At 44.0% G+C, this 16,705-nt stretch overlaps 2 protein-coding genes across 2 annotated transcripts; both read right to left on the bottom strand.

Annotated features, from left to right (window-relative positions):
* Positions 1 to 2,138: 2,138 nt before the first annotated feature.
* On the bottom strand, positions 2,139 to 6,315 carry LOC134464685 (piggyBac transposable element-derived protein 4-like). Its single transcript, XM_063218054.1, has 2 exons — positions 6,164 to 6,315; positions 2,139 to 5,554 (listed from the first exon to the last, which is right to left on the bottom strand). Exons 1-2 carry the CDS (start codon positions 6,235 to 6,237, stop codon positions 4,366 to 4,368), a joined length of 1,263 nt encoding a protein of 420 aa, XP_063074124.1. The 5' UTR covers positions 6,238 to 6,315; the 3' UTR covers positions 2,139 to 4,365.
* Positions 6,316 to 6,499: 184 nt separating this feature from the next.
* On the bottom strand, positions 6,500 to 16,327 carry LOC134464764 (nucleolin-like). The gene is made up of 4 exons (XM_063218111.1): positions 16,072 to 16,327; positions 11,678 to 11,824; positions 6,615 to 6,715; positions 6,500 to 6,540 (listed from the first exon to the last, which is right to left on the bottom strand). The coding sequence occupies exons 1-4, from the start codon at positions 16,209 to 16,211 to the stop codon at positions 6,500 to 6,502; spliced, it is 429 nt and encodes a 142-aa protein (XP_063074181.1). The 5' UTR covers positions 16,212 to 16,327.
* Positions 16,328 to 16,705: the final 378 nt, after the last annotated feature.

The following is a 16,705-nucleotide window of genomic DNA, read 5'->3' as shown; positions in this document are numbered from 1 at the left end:
AAAACAGAAAATATTCTACAGGTCAATCAGGGACACCTGTCTTTTCAACAAGCTGGGGGTGGTGTAGGCGTAATGACTGTTGGGAGCAGAGGTGTATGAAGTACAAGTACTCTTTAACAGGGTGCGATTTGTCGGAAGTCAGGAACAGGGTGCGATTTGTCGGAAGTCAGGAAGATAAATTAATATGGGTAGGCCATATTGGATTTGGCGGCCATCTTGAAAATGCTACATTTTTCGCGACGCCTCCAGGGGCTGTTCACTCACGGAACTTCCTGTTAGCCACAATTGGCTAACCCTAACCACGGGACAGTGCAAAATGAATGGGTGTCAATGGAGTTTTTTACCATTATCATTTTTGTGATTTTTTATAATTTTTTGTCCTGAAATATTAATATTAAGTTCGAAGCTAGAAATAATAAGACCCAATTTGAGTAGCGTTTCGATTATTTTGCGCCACTAGATTATTATATACTGGGTCACAAAGCTCAATTTTTATGGGGCCAAACCCATAAACATTAGCGCGATGCTAGCGAGTACAGGTTGAAATCTTCTAACCTGCTGTAAAACTACACACCTGTGCGATTTGTCAATACAGCCTATTGTTAAACAACAGTCATAGTGCTTACCAGGAATGTTTTGTTGATGATATTTGTGACTGGAAATCGCAGTAGCAATGTATTTAGCATGGGTTCCCCTTTCCATTCCATACATTTTCCCACATGAAGGACTGGCCCACGCTCGTTACTGCATTATGCATGCAAAGCTAACTGGCTACAATGGGAACCAATGAGACTGAGCTTTCTCCCTGTTAGATGTTCTCTGACGCCTCCAATGCTAATATTAATTAGCATATCAAGGAGGAGATATGTACCGATTTTCATACTTTTACTACCAAGTGTCAAGAAGATTCATTAATATGGGTAGGCCATATTGGATTTGGCGGCCATCTTGAAAACAATGCATTTTTCGCTACGTCTCCAATGCTAATATTAATCAGCATATCAAGAAGGACATGTGTACCAATTGTCATACTTTTACTACCAAATATCAGGTAGATTCATTAATATGGGTTGGCCATATTGGAAACGATGCATTTTTCGCGACGCCTCCAACACTAATATTAATCAGCATATTAAGAAGGTTATGTGTACCAATTTTCATGCTTTTACTCAAAAGTGCACGATAATGCCCTTTTGTATGTCCCATCCGCCATGCTATGTTGGGAGCAGAGGTGTGTGAAGTACAAGTACTCTTAAACAGGGTGCGATTTGTCGGATACCAGAAGGGGGTATAGGTTTCAGATTTTAAGCAATATCAGTGGAATTAAATTGAACTGTGATAAAATCATGTAGAAAAAGTGGCGATATCAAGACCCCAATCCCCGTCCACCCCCACCCCACACAAATAGCACCCTGCGCTTAAAGGTGTAACAACATTGGTAAGGTAAGGTAACAACCTGGGCAAGAGTCAGGTAAGTAGGCTACAGTAAGGCTATGGAGGCCAATTACAGAAATGTAGCACCTATTGAATGACTCGTACAGCTTTAATAACTACACTAGTGGTAGGCCTACAATGTTACATGGTGTCAACTTCGTAATACTACTAGTAGGTTATTGTAATTAATTAGTACATCCGTAAGAGTTCTTGTACTTCTGCTTCATACAACTCTGGTTGGGAGAACTGTTTGCTACCAACTGATGACATAAAAGTAGGCTACAGATACAGACGCAAGTTTACAGGGCCATTAATCAATCATTTCACACCTATTTGCACCTTGTTATGGTAAAGTAAGGTAAGGCTATAGGCCAATTACAGAAATGTAGCACCTGTTGTACTAAGGGTTGGGTTGGACTGTTCGTATATACAGGTGGCTGCCAGTCAATTGTTATAGGTGCCGTTCAGGGTTCTAGGCCCAATTTTATCCCTTCGCTCAACCCTCTGACTTAAAAGTAAAATATTAGACCAGCACAAAGCTGAATTCGTATTTAAACATAGTGTAAGCATGTGAACTAGTGTAAACATGTTAGGGATGAGTTCAGGTTTAGTGAAAAAGACATATTACAACTGGAATTCTAACCAAGGAAGCAGTTTAAGCAACGCACCACGGCTTACTACTAACTACAATAGAATACAATGCATTTGGATTGTAGAGAACATAATGTCTTTAATTGTCATCATCCACATGTGCTGTATAACTTCAATGATACACATTCACAAAGAGATTGAAACCACTCACTTCAGTGCAGACATTTAAAAGGACCACTTCTGCCAATTTCAATATGCTGTTGTATTGCTCGCACTACCCTTGACTTGTCAGTACCTGGTGATGCTTCATTTTTTTGGCTCAGAACCTTTCCGAGATCTGAGCTATTCTAATGGGGGCATATTTTGTTTACATTTAGAGTATTCTTAACATAGGCCTCCTCCAAATATTTTCCCAAAAGGTGGCACTGTTTGCCTGCTGATGTTGCATAACCTTTTGGATGTTTTTGGAAATAAATCAAGATGTGTGTGTTTTTTTTTCAAAATGTAAACAAACACCTGCCCCCATTACAATGACCAGGATCTCGAAAAAGCCTGAAGAAGAAGAAAAAAAAAAACTCACATACTGTCAAGTCCAGGGTAGTGTGAGCATTACAAATGCATATTGAAATTGGCTGAAGTTAACATTTAACAGAATATATGCTCAACAACACAGTGGGCTATTTTAATAACAATAAAAGGTTAGTTGGCACCAGTGGCGGAACAATTGCTCACAGGGCCCCAGGTCAAAATACTTAAAGCCCCCCCCATACAGCCTGCCAAGGTCACAACAGGGCCCCCATCACCAATAAAAGAGTGCCCTGGGCCAAATACCCTGATCGCCCTCCCTATAGCTCCGCTCCTAGTTGGCCCTTGTTCGGCTGGCATTGGTCATATCACATTCAAGCTTCTTTGTCAAGTTAAATGTATAGGGTGAAGGAAAATGAGTTATGGCACAGATCAGTAATGACATTGAAGTTGGAAAACCAATGCTTATTTGGATTGACTGATTTCCGATTGTTGTAGCGCCAACAACAGCATATAGCTTAGTTAGACATGCTAACACATGGTCTGTGAAATGCAATGCTTGGGTGTGTTACATGGTCTGTAAAAGGCAATGCGTGGGTGTGTGCTTTTATCAGATCAAATGGCCCCGGGTGTAACCTGTGTAGGCATGTTGACGGACGGATTTGTCGGCCATTTTGGATATCCAGAAATGGATATTTAGCTGCAAATGGACATTTATGGACACTAGCTGCAAAAACTGCTATACTTCGCTTATACCAGTAACTATTAGTTTATTATTTAGTAAATTATCATGAAAAGATCAAATTTGTCAGTAGGCAGCACAGTTTTAATAAGCAACATACTGTAGTTGCAATATCTACACTTGCCACCCTAATACACAGTGCACTTTTAAGAATGGCCTTATGTGCACTGTACAGGGGAATACATTTGCATTGCAGGAAAACAGCATTGATTTTCAATTTTAAAAAAAAAAGTTTCAAAAATTGTTGTTATTGTTTCAAGGATCCAAAAACACACAGCTATTCTTTCTTCTCTTCTTCGCTATTCACTTCAGAATCACTGTCCATTTGCAATCCACTTGCATTGTCCCTCCGAGTAAAAAAAAATAATAATAAAAAAAACTCACTCGGTCATGCAAAGGACTATGTAGCAGTTCGGGCCGAGACCATGCAGACAAGCGTACAGTAAACAAGCCCCATTTACACCATCACAGCTCCCAAATATCTGTTTTGATTGCCGGGGCGCTCTGTAAAAAGCTAGACCTCTTGCACAGTCATTGGTTAGGACTAGTAGTTTGACATAGGACGTTGAGTTCAAGCCCCGAACAAAACACCGTAGAACCAAAAGACCAAAAGACCAATGCCCCCCAATGGGAACTAAGCCATACCCCCTCTCAGCTGTATCCTTCTCAACGCCCCCCCTAGGGCTCATCAACGCCCCCTGGGGAGCTGTACCGCCCCCATTGAGAGACACCACTGTAGAATGTCTGAGTGCATTACAATATGCGACCTTGCCTCCTCCACTTGTGCTTGTCCCCTCGTACCAGGAAGTAATGTGTCATGATGACATCAATGACAACAGCCTTATATTTCAATATCTTGCAAAAGCTCAATTGTAGAGTCTTTTTCTCACTTGCAATTAGGATGGTGAATGAAAAACAGTCCCTCAAAAGTTGTTGTGGCTAGGCTGACAGCTGGGAAACTTTATCGTTTTCTCCACGGAGGAGGGACCAGGAGACGGGACGAGGAGACAAGCACAAGCGGAGGAGGCAAGGTTGCATATTGAAACACACTCTTTGTCCCCTGGGGGGGAAGTTCAGGTGACGTTCTGCATGTGCCACTGGTGGTAGCAGTTTCGATCCGAGACGAAGCAGAACGGGAGGTCACAAGACTGGCACGAGATGGGGGTCTTCAGTTGGCACACGATGCACCTCTTCCGCACCCTGGTGGCATCTTCACCAAGGTACACTGGCAGGTGCATGCCGCCAACGGGAGCGGAGGAGGAGGAGGGAGGTGCGGTGGCAAACCGGGTGGCGGGTGACCCAGCCTTCGCCAGCTGCTCCACCAGCTCCTCCCGGAAGGCCTTCTGGGTTTTGGGCGTTTCCCCTTTCTTGCTCTGGGCAATCATCTCCCTGTGCAGAACGAAGGCGTTGACGATTGCGATGTCTATTAAGTCGAAGAACAGGGATCGGTACCACTTCCTGCTGATGGCCGGGAGATTGTAGTAGCGGGTGACGACGTCCGAGAGGTCGGCCTCGTCCCCGCGTTTGATGTAGTCTTTGACTGCTGGCGGAACCGGGATGTTCTGGGTCGACCACATCCCATTGGCGCCCTTCACCTTCCGTTGGATAGTCTGCCCTGCGTGGGCCTGGTGCATGGTGGAGCACATGTGCCCATCGTATTTGTCTCTCCACTGCACAAACAACAGGGGGTCTTCCCGGATCCACCTGATAGCGCCTCGTGGAGACTTCTTGTCGAGCGAGCCGGGCCTGTTTGTAGGGAAGCCCTTGCAGTTGGGCCTGACGGTCCCACAGGCCCAGACCTTTTGCTGCAGGAGGTCCTTGAAGAGTTCTGGGCTGTTGTTGTTCAAATCGTCCACAACATACAGTTTATATCCTGAGCCCAGAGCCTTGGTGGACACCAGCTCCATCACACAGTCGTAACTGAGGCCTTCGTCTCTCGCCATCGCAGGTCTCCCCTCATTCATATGGAAATCCCACATGTAGCCGCATCTGGAGTCACCGAGGACAAACCATTTGTAACCATATTTATTTTGTGGGTCCTGAACTGTGCTACACACCTCTCTCTCACCTACACCGATGTGCTGGTAGGGATGGAAGTTGTTCCTGCAAGCCTCCCGCAGCTCCGTGTACATGGGCTTGAGCTTGTGCAGGCAATCGTATTCGGGCGTCCCTCTGTGCGCCTTGTTTGCGGCATCGTCGTCAGGGTCGCTCATGTGTATCGCCGTGTTGATGAGCTGGAACTTCAGGCAGGGCATCACAGACCTGGATAAACGCACAGACACAATTCATCAACATCAACAATTCATTGACTCAAGACCCTGGGCAGTCATGGGTGAGCGGTTAGGGCATCAGACTTGCATCCCAGAGGTTGCCGGTTTGACTCCCGACCCGCCAGGATGGTGGGGGGAGTAATCAACCACTGCTCTCCCCCATCCTCCTCCATGACTGAGGTACCCTGAGCATGGTACCGTCCCACCGCACTGCTCCCCATGGGGCGCCACTGAGGGCTGCCCCCTTGCACGGGTGAGGCATAAATGCAATTTTGTTGTGTGCAGTGTGCAGTGTTCACTTGTGTGCTGTGGAGTGCTGTGTCACAATGACAATGGGAGTTGGAGTTTCCCAATGGGCTTTCACTTCATTCAATTCAACAATACATTGCATAGATCTCAATGTCCCACAGGATGTGGAATGCTACAACATATTTTGTGATGATCTCAAAAGGAAATGCCAAACAAACTCCCCAAATAATATCCACATATCAAACCTGCAATTTGCTGCAGCTTATGTTGATTTCCCACAAGAGGGAGACATGGTTGAATTTGCCGTTTGAAACACAAGTAAGAAAGGAACTTCACGCGGGTGATCACTGACCTGGGAAAACGAAAGTTGTACAGATCGACTTGTCTCCAGTAGTCTGTAATGCAATGCATTTTTGTCATCCCCATGTATATGAGCAAAGACAAGTACGAGAAGAGGTCTTCAAGGGTGATGTCAGTCCATCGGTCAGCGTGACAACTTGCTCCGTATTTGTTGGTGTTTCGCACCAGAGTGCGCAGCATGGTGTCAGTAAAGAAGAGCCTGAAGAGTTGCAGCGCTGTGTATTCCGCTCGTGTAATTTGTGGGCCAGGCGTCCGCAGAGGCTGAAATTCGGGCTGAGGCGGCAGGTGGTCCTGTGTACTCTCGTCCAACCAGGGCCCACCCTCCTCTTCACCACCTGTTGAGCCTTGGCTTGCGGATGCTGTGCTGCCCTGTGGTTGTCCAGCAGCTTTACTCGGAGAGGATGAAGATCTAACAGTGGCCTCTTCTTCTTCCTCCTCCTCACCATCCTCCTCCTCCTCCGCGCCATCATAATCCTCGTCATCTTCATCATCATCATCATCATCATCATCCCTGAAGAGCGCCCAGTCAGCATCATCACCCTCACTGGAAAAAAAACAGGACAAAAAACAAAACGATCAAATAGCTATAATGTACAGAGGGTAATAAATCCAACCATGCAGCCGTCTTCTTGACGGTTATCACAAGATCAGTTTCTAGTGTGAGGAGGACAATTACACACAACGGCATGTCACACACACAACTAGCCTGATTATCATCAACGTTCAAATGTTGCATCACTAGGAGGGCACAGCCTGGCTAAAGGGCTGTACACACACGTCGCTGCTAGTTACTCGCTCAGCGAATGAACTCAATAGAATGTCAATGTGTTCCAGCGAGACTAGCAGGCGAGTACTGTAGAAGCGATGCGATGTGGGCGGATCCCGAGTTGAAAATATTTCATCTTCGAGCGAGGCGAGTAAGCGAGTAACCAATGGAAGGCAGAGTTCGGTGCTTCTCGCATGTTCATTGGCAGTTAAAGCCGCGGGAACTTTCAGCAAACGTTCCATGAAACAGAGGCGAGTAGACGAGCAAGCGAGAAGCTATCAAACAGCAGCGATGTGTGTGTACGGCCCTTAATACACAACGGCATGTCACAAAACATAATGTTCAGTATGTTTATTTTCTGGTGTGCCTGTTTGATAGCCCGTCGGGTCGGACCATTCCTTTTTAAATTACTTCGTAATAGAGCTTGAAAATCTCGCCCCTTAGTTCCGCGTTTCACAGGACCTAAGCTGACCATCTAACAACGTGGTAGCGAGTAAATATCTTCTGATCTCAGTCATGATATGCGCTGGGCTACAAATATGCTGTTTAAGATGATGGATAAAGATTATTCATGCAGAAGTATCAATGTTTTGTTCCGAGGCCGTCGGCATGAAAAATGTGAAGAAACACGGCTTTCTAAAAAATGTGGGGGTTCGTACGAAAAATTAAGCAAAAATATCAGAAACAACACATATATGGAGCTCGTGGCACAACTCGAAGGGGATCGAAATGTCATTTTAATACCGCCATTGGATTACATGCTGCGATTTTCGGCTAAAAACGCCGTTGAGGTCCCATGAAATCGTGGGAAGTGACGTCACTTTCGAGCTCTATCGACGAATGGTCTGATTACACTTCTCGGGGGAGGGTGTTCTGACGGTGTTCAGACAACGGGCAGTGTTACCAGGCAGGGCTTGACACTGGCACCTGCCAAACCGGCCAAATGCTGGTAAAACTTGGCTGTGGCTAGTAATACTTTCAGTGTCACTAGCCAATTTGGCTGGCAATTTATTCTTTGGTATGACATACGCATCATAGGAGCCTATATTCTGTTGTTTTCCCCTTGTGCATCAATTGTTTGCATTCAAGTTCAAGAAAAAGTCCAGTAACTTAGTTTCTGTTTGCTTGATATACTTCCATGTAGAAAGCTCATCTTGCTTTAGCACCTCATCTTTTTAGGTTAGACGTACACTTATCATAATAAATAAAGAAAAAAAACCAATATAAAATCTGTGGCTAGTGGAATACCTGAATGGCTAGTGACTTGGGAAAACCACTAGCCACAGTGGCCGGTGGGTGAAAAGTTAATGTCAAGCCCTGTTGCCAGGTGTGACATGAGGAGCAACCATACCAATATCTCAAAATTCTGGAGGGGGCTTTGGGAGGAAATTAAGTACATAAGGGTCAAAGACGTCCAAACAGGAACAGCCATTCAGTGTAACTAATACCTTCTGCTGACTGTAACTGTAAAAAAAACTTTTTTTAAAATTGTTTCAAGTGAATGGATGACAGCCGAGGCTTTCATGAATTCACTGGGAAAAAATTAAAATAAAGAGAGTCATGTTTTTTTACAGTTACAGTCAGCAGAAGGTATCCGTTACACTGAATGACAATTCCTTTTTGGACGTCTTTGACCCATAACCAAATGTCACTTGCAATACAATTAAATATGAAATATTTTCAGGGGATGTAGTGAAGGTAGGGTCTGTTTTAAAGGTGGCTGCCTTCAACATAGGCCTTAAATTCAGGGGGAAATCCTAGTTTGTGTTCATAACACGGCCCTCAGAGGACTTTTACAGCCCTTGGAGGAATTTGAAGTGGCCCCTGGAATGAAAAGGGTTCCCCACCCCTGCTCTAGGTGACCTACTTAGGTCCTCCTCTGTACGCCCTGATGAAGACCCAGTGAGCCGATGAACAATGTATTCTTTTAGCTACATACACAATGCATTCCTGAATCTCTGTCATGAGTAGGGGTGTAAATCACAGCCTTCATGACGATACGATACGGTATCGATTTCTTAAAGCAGGGATTCGATTATTTTCGATACTTAAGAATTCCCCACGATATGATGAGATTCGATTTGATTTTTTTCCAATTACTTTTCCACTACTGTTGTGTTATGGAGCTAGGGCATTGCACAGGGGCCAGTGATTCGATTCTTTTCGATACTTAAGAATGCCTCATAATATGATGCAATTCGATTAAAGCGCCGGCCGATACTTCGATGCATCGATACTAAGGGTCGACCGATATATCGGCTGGCCGATATATCGGGCCGATATTTGCGTTTATGAAGTGTATAGGTATCGGTCGATACGCATGCGGCTTTGGCCGATACGCCCACCCCGAGATTTTGACTACAGACGGGCAGCTCTGTGTTGCTGGCAGACCTGTAATGCACCAGCGTCACCCCTCCCTCACTCATGGAGTAAAGTAAAAAGCCTTGCAGGCTGCCACAAAGTTTTAGACTTTCAGATGCATCCTATTTTAATGTGGCACTGAATGACATGGCATGTGCATGTAAGTTAATAGGCCTAAAGCATGGGTGTAATTTTAGGGGGGGATGGTGGGGACATGTCCATACCACTTTTGAGATAAACATAGCTTGTCCCCACCACATTTTCACAAATGTAATGCAAAAACAGCATATCCGGACAATTTGCCATTAAAATGTCCCCACCACTTTTCGAGCCAAACCTACACCTTTGCCCTAAAGGGAAAATGTTTCAGCTCCATCCATTTTCTGTACTGATTTTAATTCCCTGGTTCATTGTTCAGTCAATAATCACCATTTGCCATCTTTCTACCGTTGTAACCGAGTGTCTACCGGCATAGGCCTATGTTTCAGTGTCTAATTTCCACCGCCTTTCAAAACGCATTTCATACCGTCATTCATGTATCAACTTCAATCTGTTTTAGCGACATCTAATAGGTAGCAAACATCACTTGCTAAATTAAAATAGCCTCTTGTAAAACATTTCTGTAGCATTCAACTCATCAGCATGCAGACTGCATAATGCAGCCATCTCGTTGAGCAACCAACCAGCTCTTCCAACGAGGTTAAACTACTGTTTTTTATTTCCCTGGTTCATTGTTCGGTCATTTATCACATCCATTTGCCATAACTCTTACCTAGCGTTGTAACGAGTGCCTTCCAGCATGTTTCAGTGTAAATTTCCACCGCGTTTCAAAATGCGCATTTCGTAGCGTCATTCATTTATCAACTTCCATCTGTTTAGCGATCTCTAATGAGTAACAAACATCACTTGCAAACTGGCTATTTCAATTCATAGAAGTTTATTTGGTTAGAAATACTGTGTAAAACAGTTCTGTAACATTTAACAGATCAGGTCCCCGGCATGCTGCCACTTCCTCGTTCAGCAACAAGTGAATGTTCCAATCTGAGTAAAATAGAGGGGTGTCCGCCGTTTGGCGGACCAAACCATTTTGAACAGGGGTGTTTTTACTGGTGGCATTCTTTGCAATGTATTTTATAATATGAATGAATGAAATAAGAAAATGGTTTTACTTGTCTATGTGTTTTGTTTGCATTTCTTTGGTTTGTTATTTTGGGCTTTTGTTTGTTATTTAGTTGATTTGATTTATTTTGTGAAAGGCCCTAGTAAATCAAGTACACCTATACAGGTGAAAAAATAGGCATATTTAAACCCATAATAATCTTGGTCATCCCCAACATTTTTCAAATTTACAGTCAAGCTCTATGCTATTGTACCACTGTCAAGCCACAGTCCTTTGAATTTTTAATGCCTTATGTATACCTTTTTAGGTGGCTATAATACAGTATAGGCTACAGATGCTTGAAAAACTAGTTGCTCAGTGTGCTTTGTACATGACAGTTATTTTCCTGTTATTCATGTTATGGTGTGATGAAAAGGTGATGGGATAGGATTGTAAAAAAATACAGTACTGATTTTTGTCATTTTTAACACTTTTTTAACAATATCGGTATCGGCGTATCGGGTATCGGAAATCGGGTATCGGCCAAGGGTGATGGAAAAAATATCGGTATCGCATCGGCCATTAAAAAACCTGTATCGGTCGACCCCTAATCGATACATGTTGATTTGATTTACACCCCTAGTCATGAGTAGGCCTATATAATGTTGAAGAACGCAGGTCACACTGCGGAATAAGATCCAAAAGTTTAAGTTATTAAATTAAAACAGCAACAGTTCGATCACCCTGGACCTTTGTATGGCATGATTGAAATATTGATGTTTTAATTTAATAAACTTAAAGAAACTCCCGCACACTGACCATTTCGCTGTTCTTTCTTTAATAACAAAGAAAGAACAGCGAAATGGTCAGTGTGCGGGAGTTTCTTTAAGCTGTTGCTGAGTGACCCATGGGCCATCTCCGACGCACCTGCCAGCTGAGGTGTGCGAAAAAAAGTTGAGGTTTAATTTAATAAAATTAACATTTTGGAGCTTATTCTGCAGTCTGCACACCTTCTTCAACTGTCTGACACATTTGTCTCTAGCACCTGCAACAAGTGACTTAGGATGGGCGCACCCTTACCCAAAACGACATCAATATATAATGCAGGGGCGGAGCTATAGGGAGGGCGAGCAGGGCACTTGCCCCTGGGCCCAGGGCCCTCCCGTGTTGGTGATGGGGGCCCTATAGTGAGCTTGGCAAGCTGTGTAGGGGGCCCTATAAGCGTCTTGCCCTGGGGCCCTGTGTGCAATTTTTCTACCACTGATATAATGCCCACTTACCATTCCAACACTACCAATACATCGTCGTCAGAATCCTCGCTCTCAGTCAGGACGACATCTTCCTCCTCCATGTCATCATCGCCCCCCTCCTCCCGACGCCTTTTTCCCTCACCGGAGACCCCTGGCTGCCACTTTTGGTCACAATCACTAAAGAAAACAAAAAAAAAGAAAAATACAGAAAAATGAAGACTACTGTGACATACATGAAATACAGTCCACACAATACACTGAAAACAGTAGAGCAGTGGTTCCCCCACTGGTGGGCCCTGAAGGTATTCCAAGTGGGCCTTGAAATCATTTTCTAAAAATAATAATCATATTTTGGTGTGTGCTACTGTTGATTTATTTGAGTTTTTTTCTTAATAGGGTCAGAGTTGGGCCTGGGCCCCGAACATTTTGACAATTTCGAGGGGGCACCAAGTTGAAAAAGGTTGGGAACCCCAGCAGTAGACATTGACAGGTATAAAGCTGAGAGAAAGGGTGATCAGTTGTAGCAAAGAAAGTGGATGTAACCAAGAAGCGTCATTTTGTTTCCTTTCCGGTATCCACTTTATGTCGGGTGAACGCCCCTTTAGGAGACCTTCGGTTAGGAGACCTTCGGAGTCCTGAGGTTGAGAATCAATGAAGTCCCCTTAGCGCTGTAGATGGCGGTAGCGCACGTCTTGCGCAAACACCTCAAAAAGAGAAGAAGAAGTAGGGGACAACGCCCCCTTAGGAGACCCAACTTGAGCACACGCTTTTGCATTGAGTGGGCGTGGTTTGCGATATCTTTGTTTGATTCAGTATTTTTGGTTGTAGTGTTTCCCGCAGATTTTTTGTTAGTCAAGGTGGTGGGGCATTAGTCAGCATCAGAGACAAGTCACCATCATTAGTGGACATGCTGTGCTGTGCAGTGTCTTTTGAAAATATGATTATATATTTTAATCATTGCTAAGCAACTTTAGAAATTACATTCACAGCATGAAATCTTTACCTTTTCAGGGGGACCTAGGCTATGTCTCAAATGACGCACTTTTGTCAGTGCACTGACAGTCAGTGCACAGTGCACACAGTGCACTGAGGTCTTTAGTGCATAGTGTCGTGGAAAAGTTTGAGCACTGTGCACTGTGCCCTCGCTGGAAGTGACAGCTGAGCATGGCATTAGCTTGCCAAAATATGAGTTGGCTACTGTTTACAATGCACAGCGTCTGGTGGTTATATTTCCATGTCCTTCACCCCAAACAATCACACAGACAACAATCACACATACAATACTTTGGTTGGCATGAAAAGGTTGGTGTCCCATCAACATTAATTACAAAATTGGGAGACTATTGACCAAACTCTTCTACTGAACTGAATGCCACATTCAGGGTTCATACACTTTTTCACCAATTTTTTTCCATGACTTTTCCATGACTTTTCCAAAACCTTTTTCTGAATTTCCAGGACCAAAAAAACAATGACCAATCGTGCGCGGGGGGTGGGGGCGTATTAGGCTATATTACAGGCTATATTACGTAGCCTATATTATAAATATGTAATTACTGTATATATTTATACTATAGACTATGGCATATTATATTATATATTAGGCCTACATAGCCTATATTACAAATATGTAAACAATAAACATATTCATACTATAGGTTATCTTTTACTACAAGCTATAAGCAACCATTATACTTCAAGTTGTATTACATTAATTCTGCTATTATTCACCAATGTTATATAATTCGCTTGTCTAATGTACAGTCAGAAATGAAAATGAATAGGCCTAGGCCAGCCTATAGCAAATTAGGTCGTGAAATCATCATGAAGACACATTTGTATCAACATGCTCTCTATGGAGATGGATAAATGCTCATCCTGCCCAAGTAAGAAATCATAGGCCTGCCTACTACACCTGCCTAAGCACAACAGTCCAAAGCTCCTGTAAGAATGATGTTGTCATTTGTTGTTGTCGTTGCTGGAGCAAAAAAAGAGAGAGAGACTGCACTGTTCGTGGCATAGTTCTAGTCTGACGCCCACTCAAGGAGATGCTAGGGTGAGTTTCATTTTGTGTTACAACGATCTGACCGATTTGAAAACAAAGCCAAAGCCACAGATGACTTTTTCAAACTCTAGTCACGCTGCCGTTTATACCGTATTTCAAAACAGGCGCGTCATGCAGACATTGGTAAAATCGTTTGGCTCGCGGTCAGCTGCACATAGACTACTGTACGGATTTCATGTAATCTTTCAGCACACTGGACAAGTTCACTCGCAGGCAGCAGGTGCATTGCTTATCAATATCAAAATCTCGGGGCTTACCGAAAGCATAAAGGTTCGCTTGGTGCCCTATCTGGCAAATTAAACCAAGACCAAACAGGTCTTAGGATTGTATTCCTTTTGGCATTAGCTACGTTTCAGTGGAACCGCTAAATATTTTAAAACGCATATAACTGCTAACCTGTTAGTAGCTGAGGAGGTAACCGCCTGCTGTATCTTGCCCTTCAGGTGGCTAACAAGTGCCGCTGCTTCGCCCATATCGGACGGACACATCACAACTTTCGTCCTCTCCAGCCATTGTTGATCATCTTTTCAGAAAGTTAAGCCGCGCATTGTTGAAGTAACACTTTGCGACATGCTGTAATATCGTACAGAACCACATTTCTTTTCTAGGATTAGAGCTATGACCACCTCTCTAACCTCCACGCACACACTACATCTAGCTCGCGCGTTACGAGGCAGGGTTGCCAGGTGTGACTGATTTCTAGCGCCAAAAACGCTTGAAACACGCCTGGAGCCATTACAACATGCGTTATTTGAAACCCACTCAATTTGGCAACACGTGGTTAGGCAGACGCAGCCTGCACTAGACAACATTTCCACGAGAACTCGGACTTGTAGATTTTATTACGCCGTGGCATCAACTTTATAAAGATAATTGATGGAACACTGGATGGATTTCCATGACTTTTCCAAAACTTTTGACCAAAAATACGTTTTCCATAACTTTTCCAGGCCTGGAAATTTGAATTTTCAAATTCCATAACTTTTCCAGGTTTTTCATGACCGTACGAACCCTGCACATTGTCATTGTCATTGTCAACATGGCCGCCGTTTAGTGCGTGCAGTGTCCATCATTCAAGCACTGCATTTGTCCACCATTGTTAGGGGATCATCCTGGCACTTTCAGTGCACTGGCCCAACTGAAATTTTCAGCGTGAGCGCCCTAGGCACTGAAAAACCCCGAAGTGCCCCGAAGTGCACAAGTGCGGCATTTGTGACACAGCCTCTGTCAAGGTGGTCAGTGCTTCTTGTCAAGGTGGCCGCCATAGCAATGCTGGGGGAAACCCTGGATTGACATTCAGGGGGCATTAGTCCATTTTATTGTTTAATAAATAATACACGCCAGGCTCATGATGCGGTAATGACGCCAAGGCGGCATTTGTTCAAAAGGTTGAGAACCACAGACATAAATCATCACCTTAATCACTCCATTCAAACCACATTCAACAAGTAGAAGTACTCTAGAAATATTCCTACTGATGCAGGCTGATCACAACACCGGTGGCAAATAAATGATCTTGCATAATGACAAATTTTGTTACACTGTTAATTTGACACATGACACAACAGGAATCAAAGATGTATTTATTGTCCCACCCTGAGCACACACAATGGGTGTATTCCAATATGCGACCTTGGGTCCTCCACTTGTGCTTGTGGTCTCAAACCAGGAAGTAATATGTCATGATGACATCGCTGACAACAGAATTATATTTCAATATCTCACACAAGCGCAATTGTAAGGTAATTTTCTCATTTGCAAACTGGATGGTGAATGAAGAATACTCCCCCAAAAGTTGTGGTTAGGCTGACAGCTGGGAAATTTGATTGTTTTCTCCACGGTGGAGGGGCCAAGAGGCGGGGGCGAGGCCACAAGCACAAGTGGAGCACGCAAGGTCACATATTGGAACACACTCCCTGCCTCTCTCACCGCCCCAAAATCGCGCTCATCCTTGCATGCATCCCTCCACCTCGTCCACTTCAGTGCATCACTCAGCTGACCGTTCCAAACGCGGGAATTCCGCCCCTCCCCCATGGGCTGCTCACGCATACCAAACGAAGTCTTATCAACAAAAAGTTCCCTTTCCTACTTTCCACAAGCAACAGCACAAACTAGCACTAAACTGACATGAAAGAATCCTAGAGATAACCCTAGCCTACACAACATGGTTGACTTTTCAACGTTTCACAGGCAACACAAACAATACACTAAAAAGTGTCAGACAGGACAGCCAGAAATAGACAACAAGGGGAGGCTAAGTTTGGTGCAACACTGTGCAAGCATGCATGCACTAGCATGAGTCTATAAAGGTTGCAATATTTCACTAAAACTGTTCTTTTGCCATAATGCCTCTACTCACCTCTCAAAGTTGAAGTCCTCGCCTTTAAGAAAGGGGGGTCCCGCAGCAGCCCCATCGCCAGGTGTGGGGTTCCGTTCAAGTTGTTGATCTGTATCTTCTTCTTTCACCTTCATCATCGGTTGGCCTCGTCCTTTCGGCATTGTAACAAAGAAGTGTGGAAAGGGCGAACCACAACGTTCCACGCAACTATATCACTGAAAGTGCACGTCGAAACAGAATATTTAATAGCATTCCGTTTTGGAAAGTTAGTAGCGGTGGATTTCAAGTATGTCTGGCTGCGGACTGTAGCGCGATATCCCTCTCCATATCCCTGTCGGCCATCTTGGCCCAGGCATCCCTTCGATATCCCTGTCGGCCATTTTTGCCCAGGCAGTCAATTCAATCGTGTTGTACGGTTAAAAACCCATATCCCTGTAGGCCATCTCGACTAAGAATCGTTAAAACTACCATGGGACACTTATTGATGCATTTAACTGACGGTTATTGTATTGCAGCATTTTGTTTAAGAGTCTGTTAAAATCCACTAAGCAGCAAAATAGGCCTACTTAAACATTAATATTTTACTTTTTTTGTTTAAATCATGACAAGTTCAGTGTACACAAGTCCTACAATGTACAGTCATTAAAATTCACGG

Source organism: Engraulis encrasicolus, chromosome 15 (genome assembly GCF_034702125.1).
Source record: "Engraulis encrasicolus isolate BLACKSEA-1 chromosome 15, IST_EnEncr_1.0, whole genome shotgun sequence".
Lineage (NCBI taxonomy): Eukaryota > Metazoa > Chordata > Actinopteri > Clupeiformes > Engraulidae > Engraulis > Engraulis encrasicolus.
The sequence above is the reverse complement of the archived record's forward strand: the minus strand, read 5'-3'. Positions and strand labels throughout refer to the sequence as shown.

What these genes read in the sequence shown, in the direction of transcription:
- LOC134464764 (XM_063218111.1), bottom strand. Translation starts at nt 16,211, where the DNA reads ATGCCGAAAGGACGAGGCCAACCGATGATGAAGGTGAAAGAAGAAGAT. An exon ending in GTATTGGTAGTGTTGGAATG is followed by an intron (nt 6,716 to 11,677) that starts GTAAGTGGGCAT and finishes TTTTTTTTCCAG; the next exon opens with TGAGGGTGATGATGCTGACT. An exon ending in CGCGGAGGAGGAGGAGGATG is followed by an intron (nt 6,541 to 6,614) that starts GTGAGGAGGAGG and finishes GGACAACCACAG; the next exon opens with GGCAGCACAGCATCCGCAAG.
- LOC134464685 (XM_063218054.1), bottom strand. Translation starts at nt 6,237, where the DNA reads ATGGGGATGACAAAAATGCATTGCATTACAGACTACTGGAGACAAGTC. An exon ending in TACAACTTTCGTTTTCCCAG is followed by an intron (nt 5,555 to 6,163) that starts GTCAGTGATCAC and finishes GCGTTTATCCAG; the next exon opens with GTCTGTGATGCCCTGCCTGA.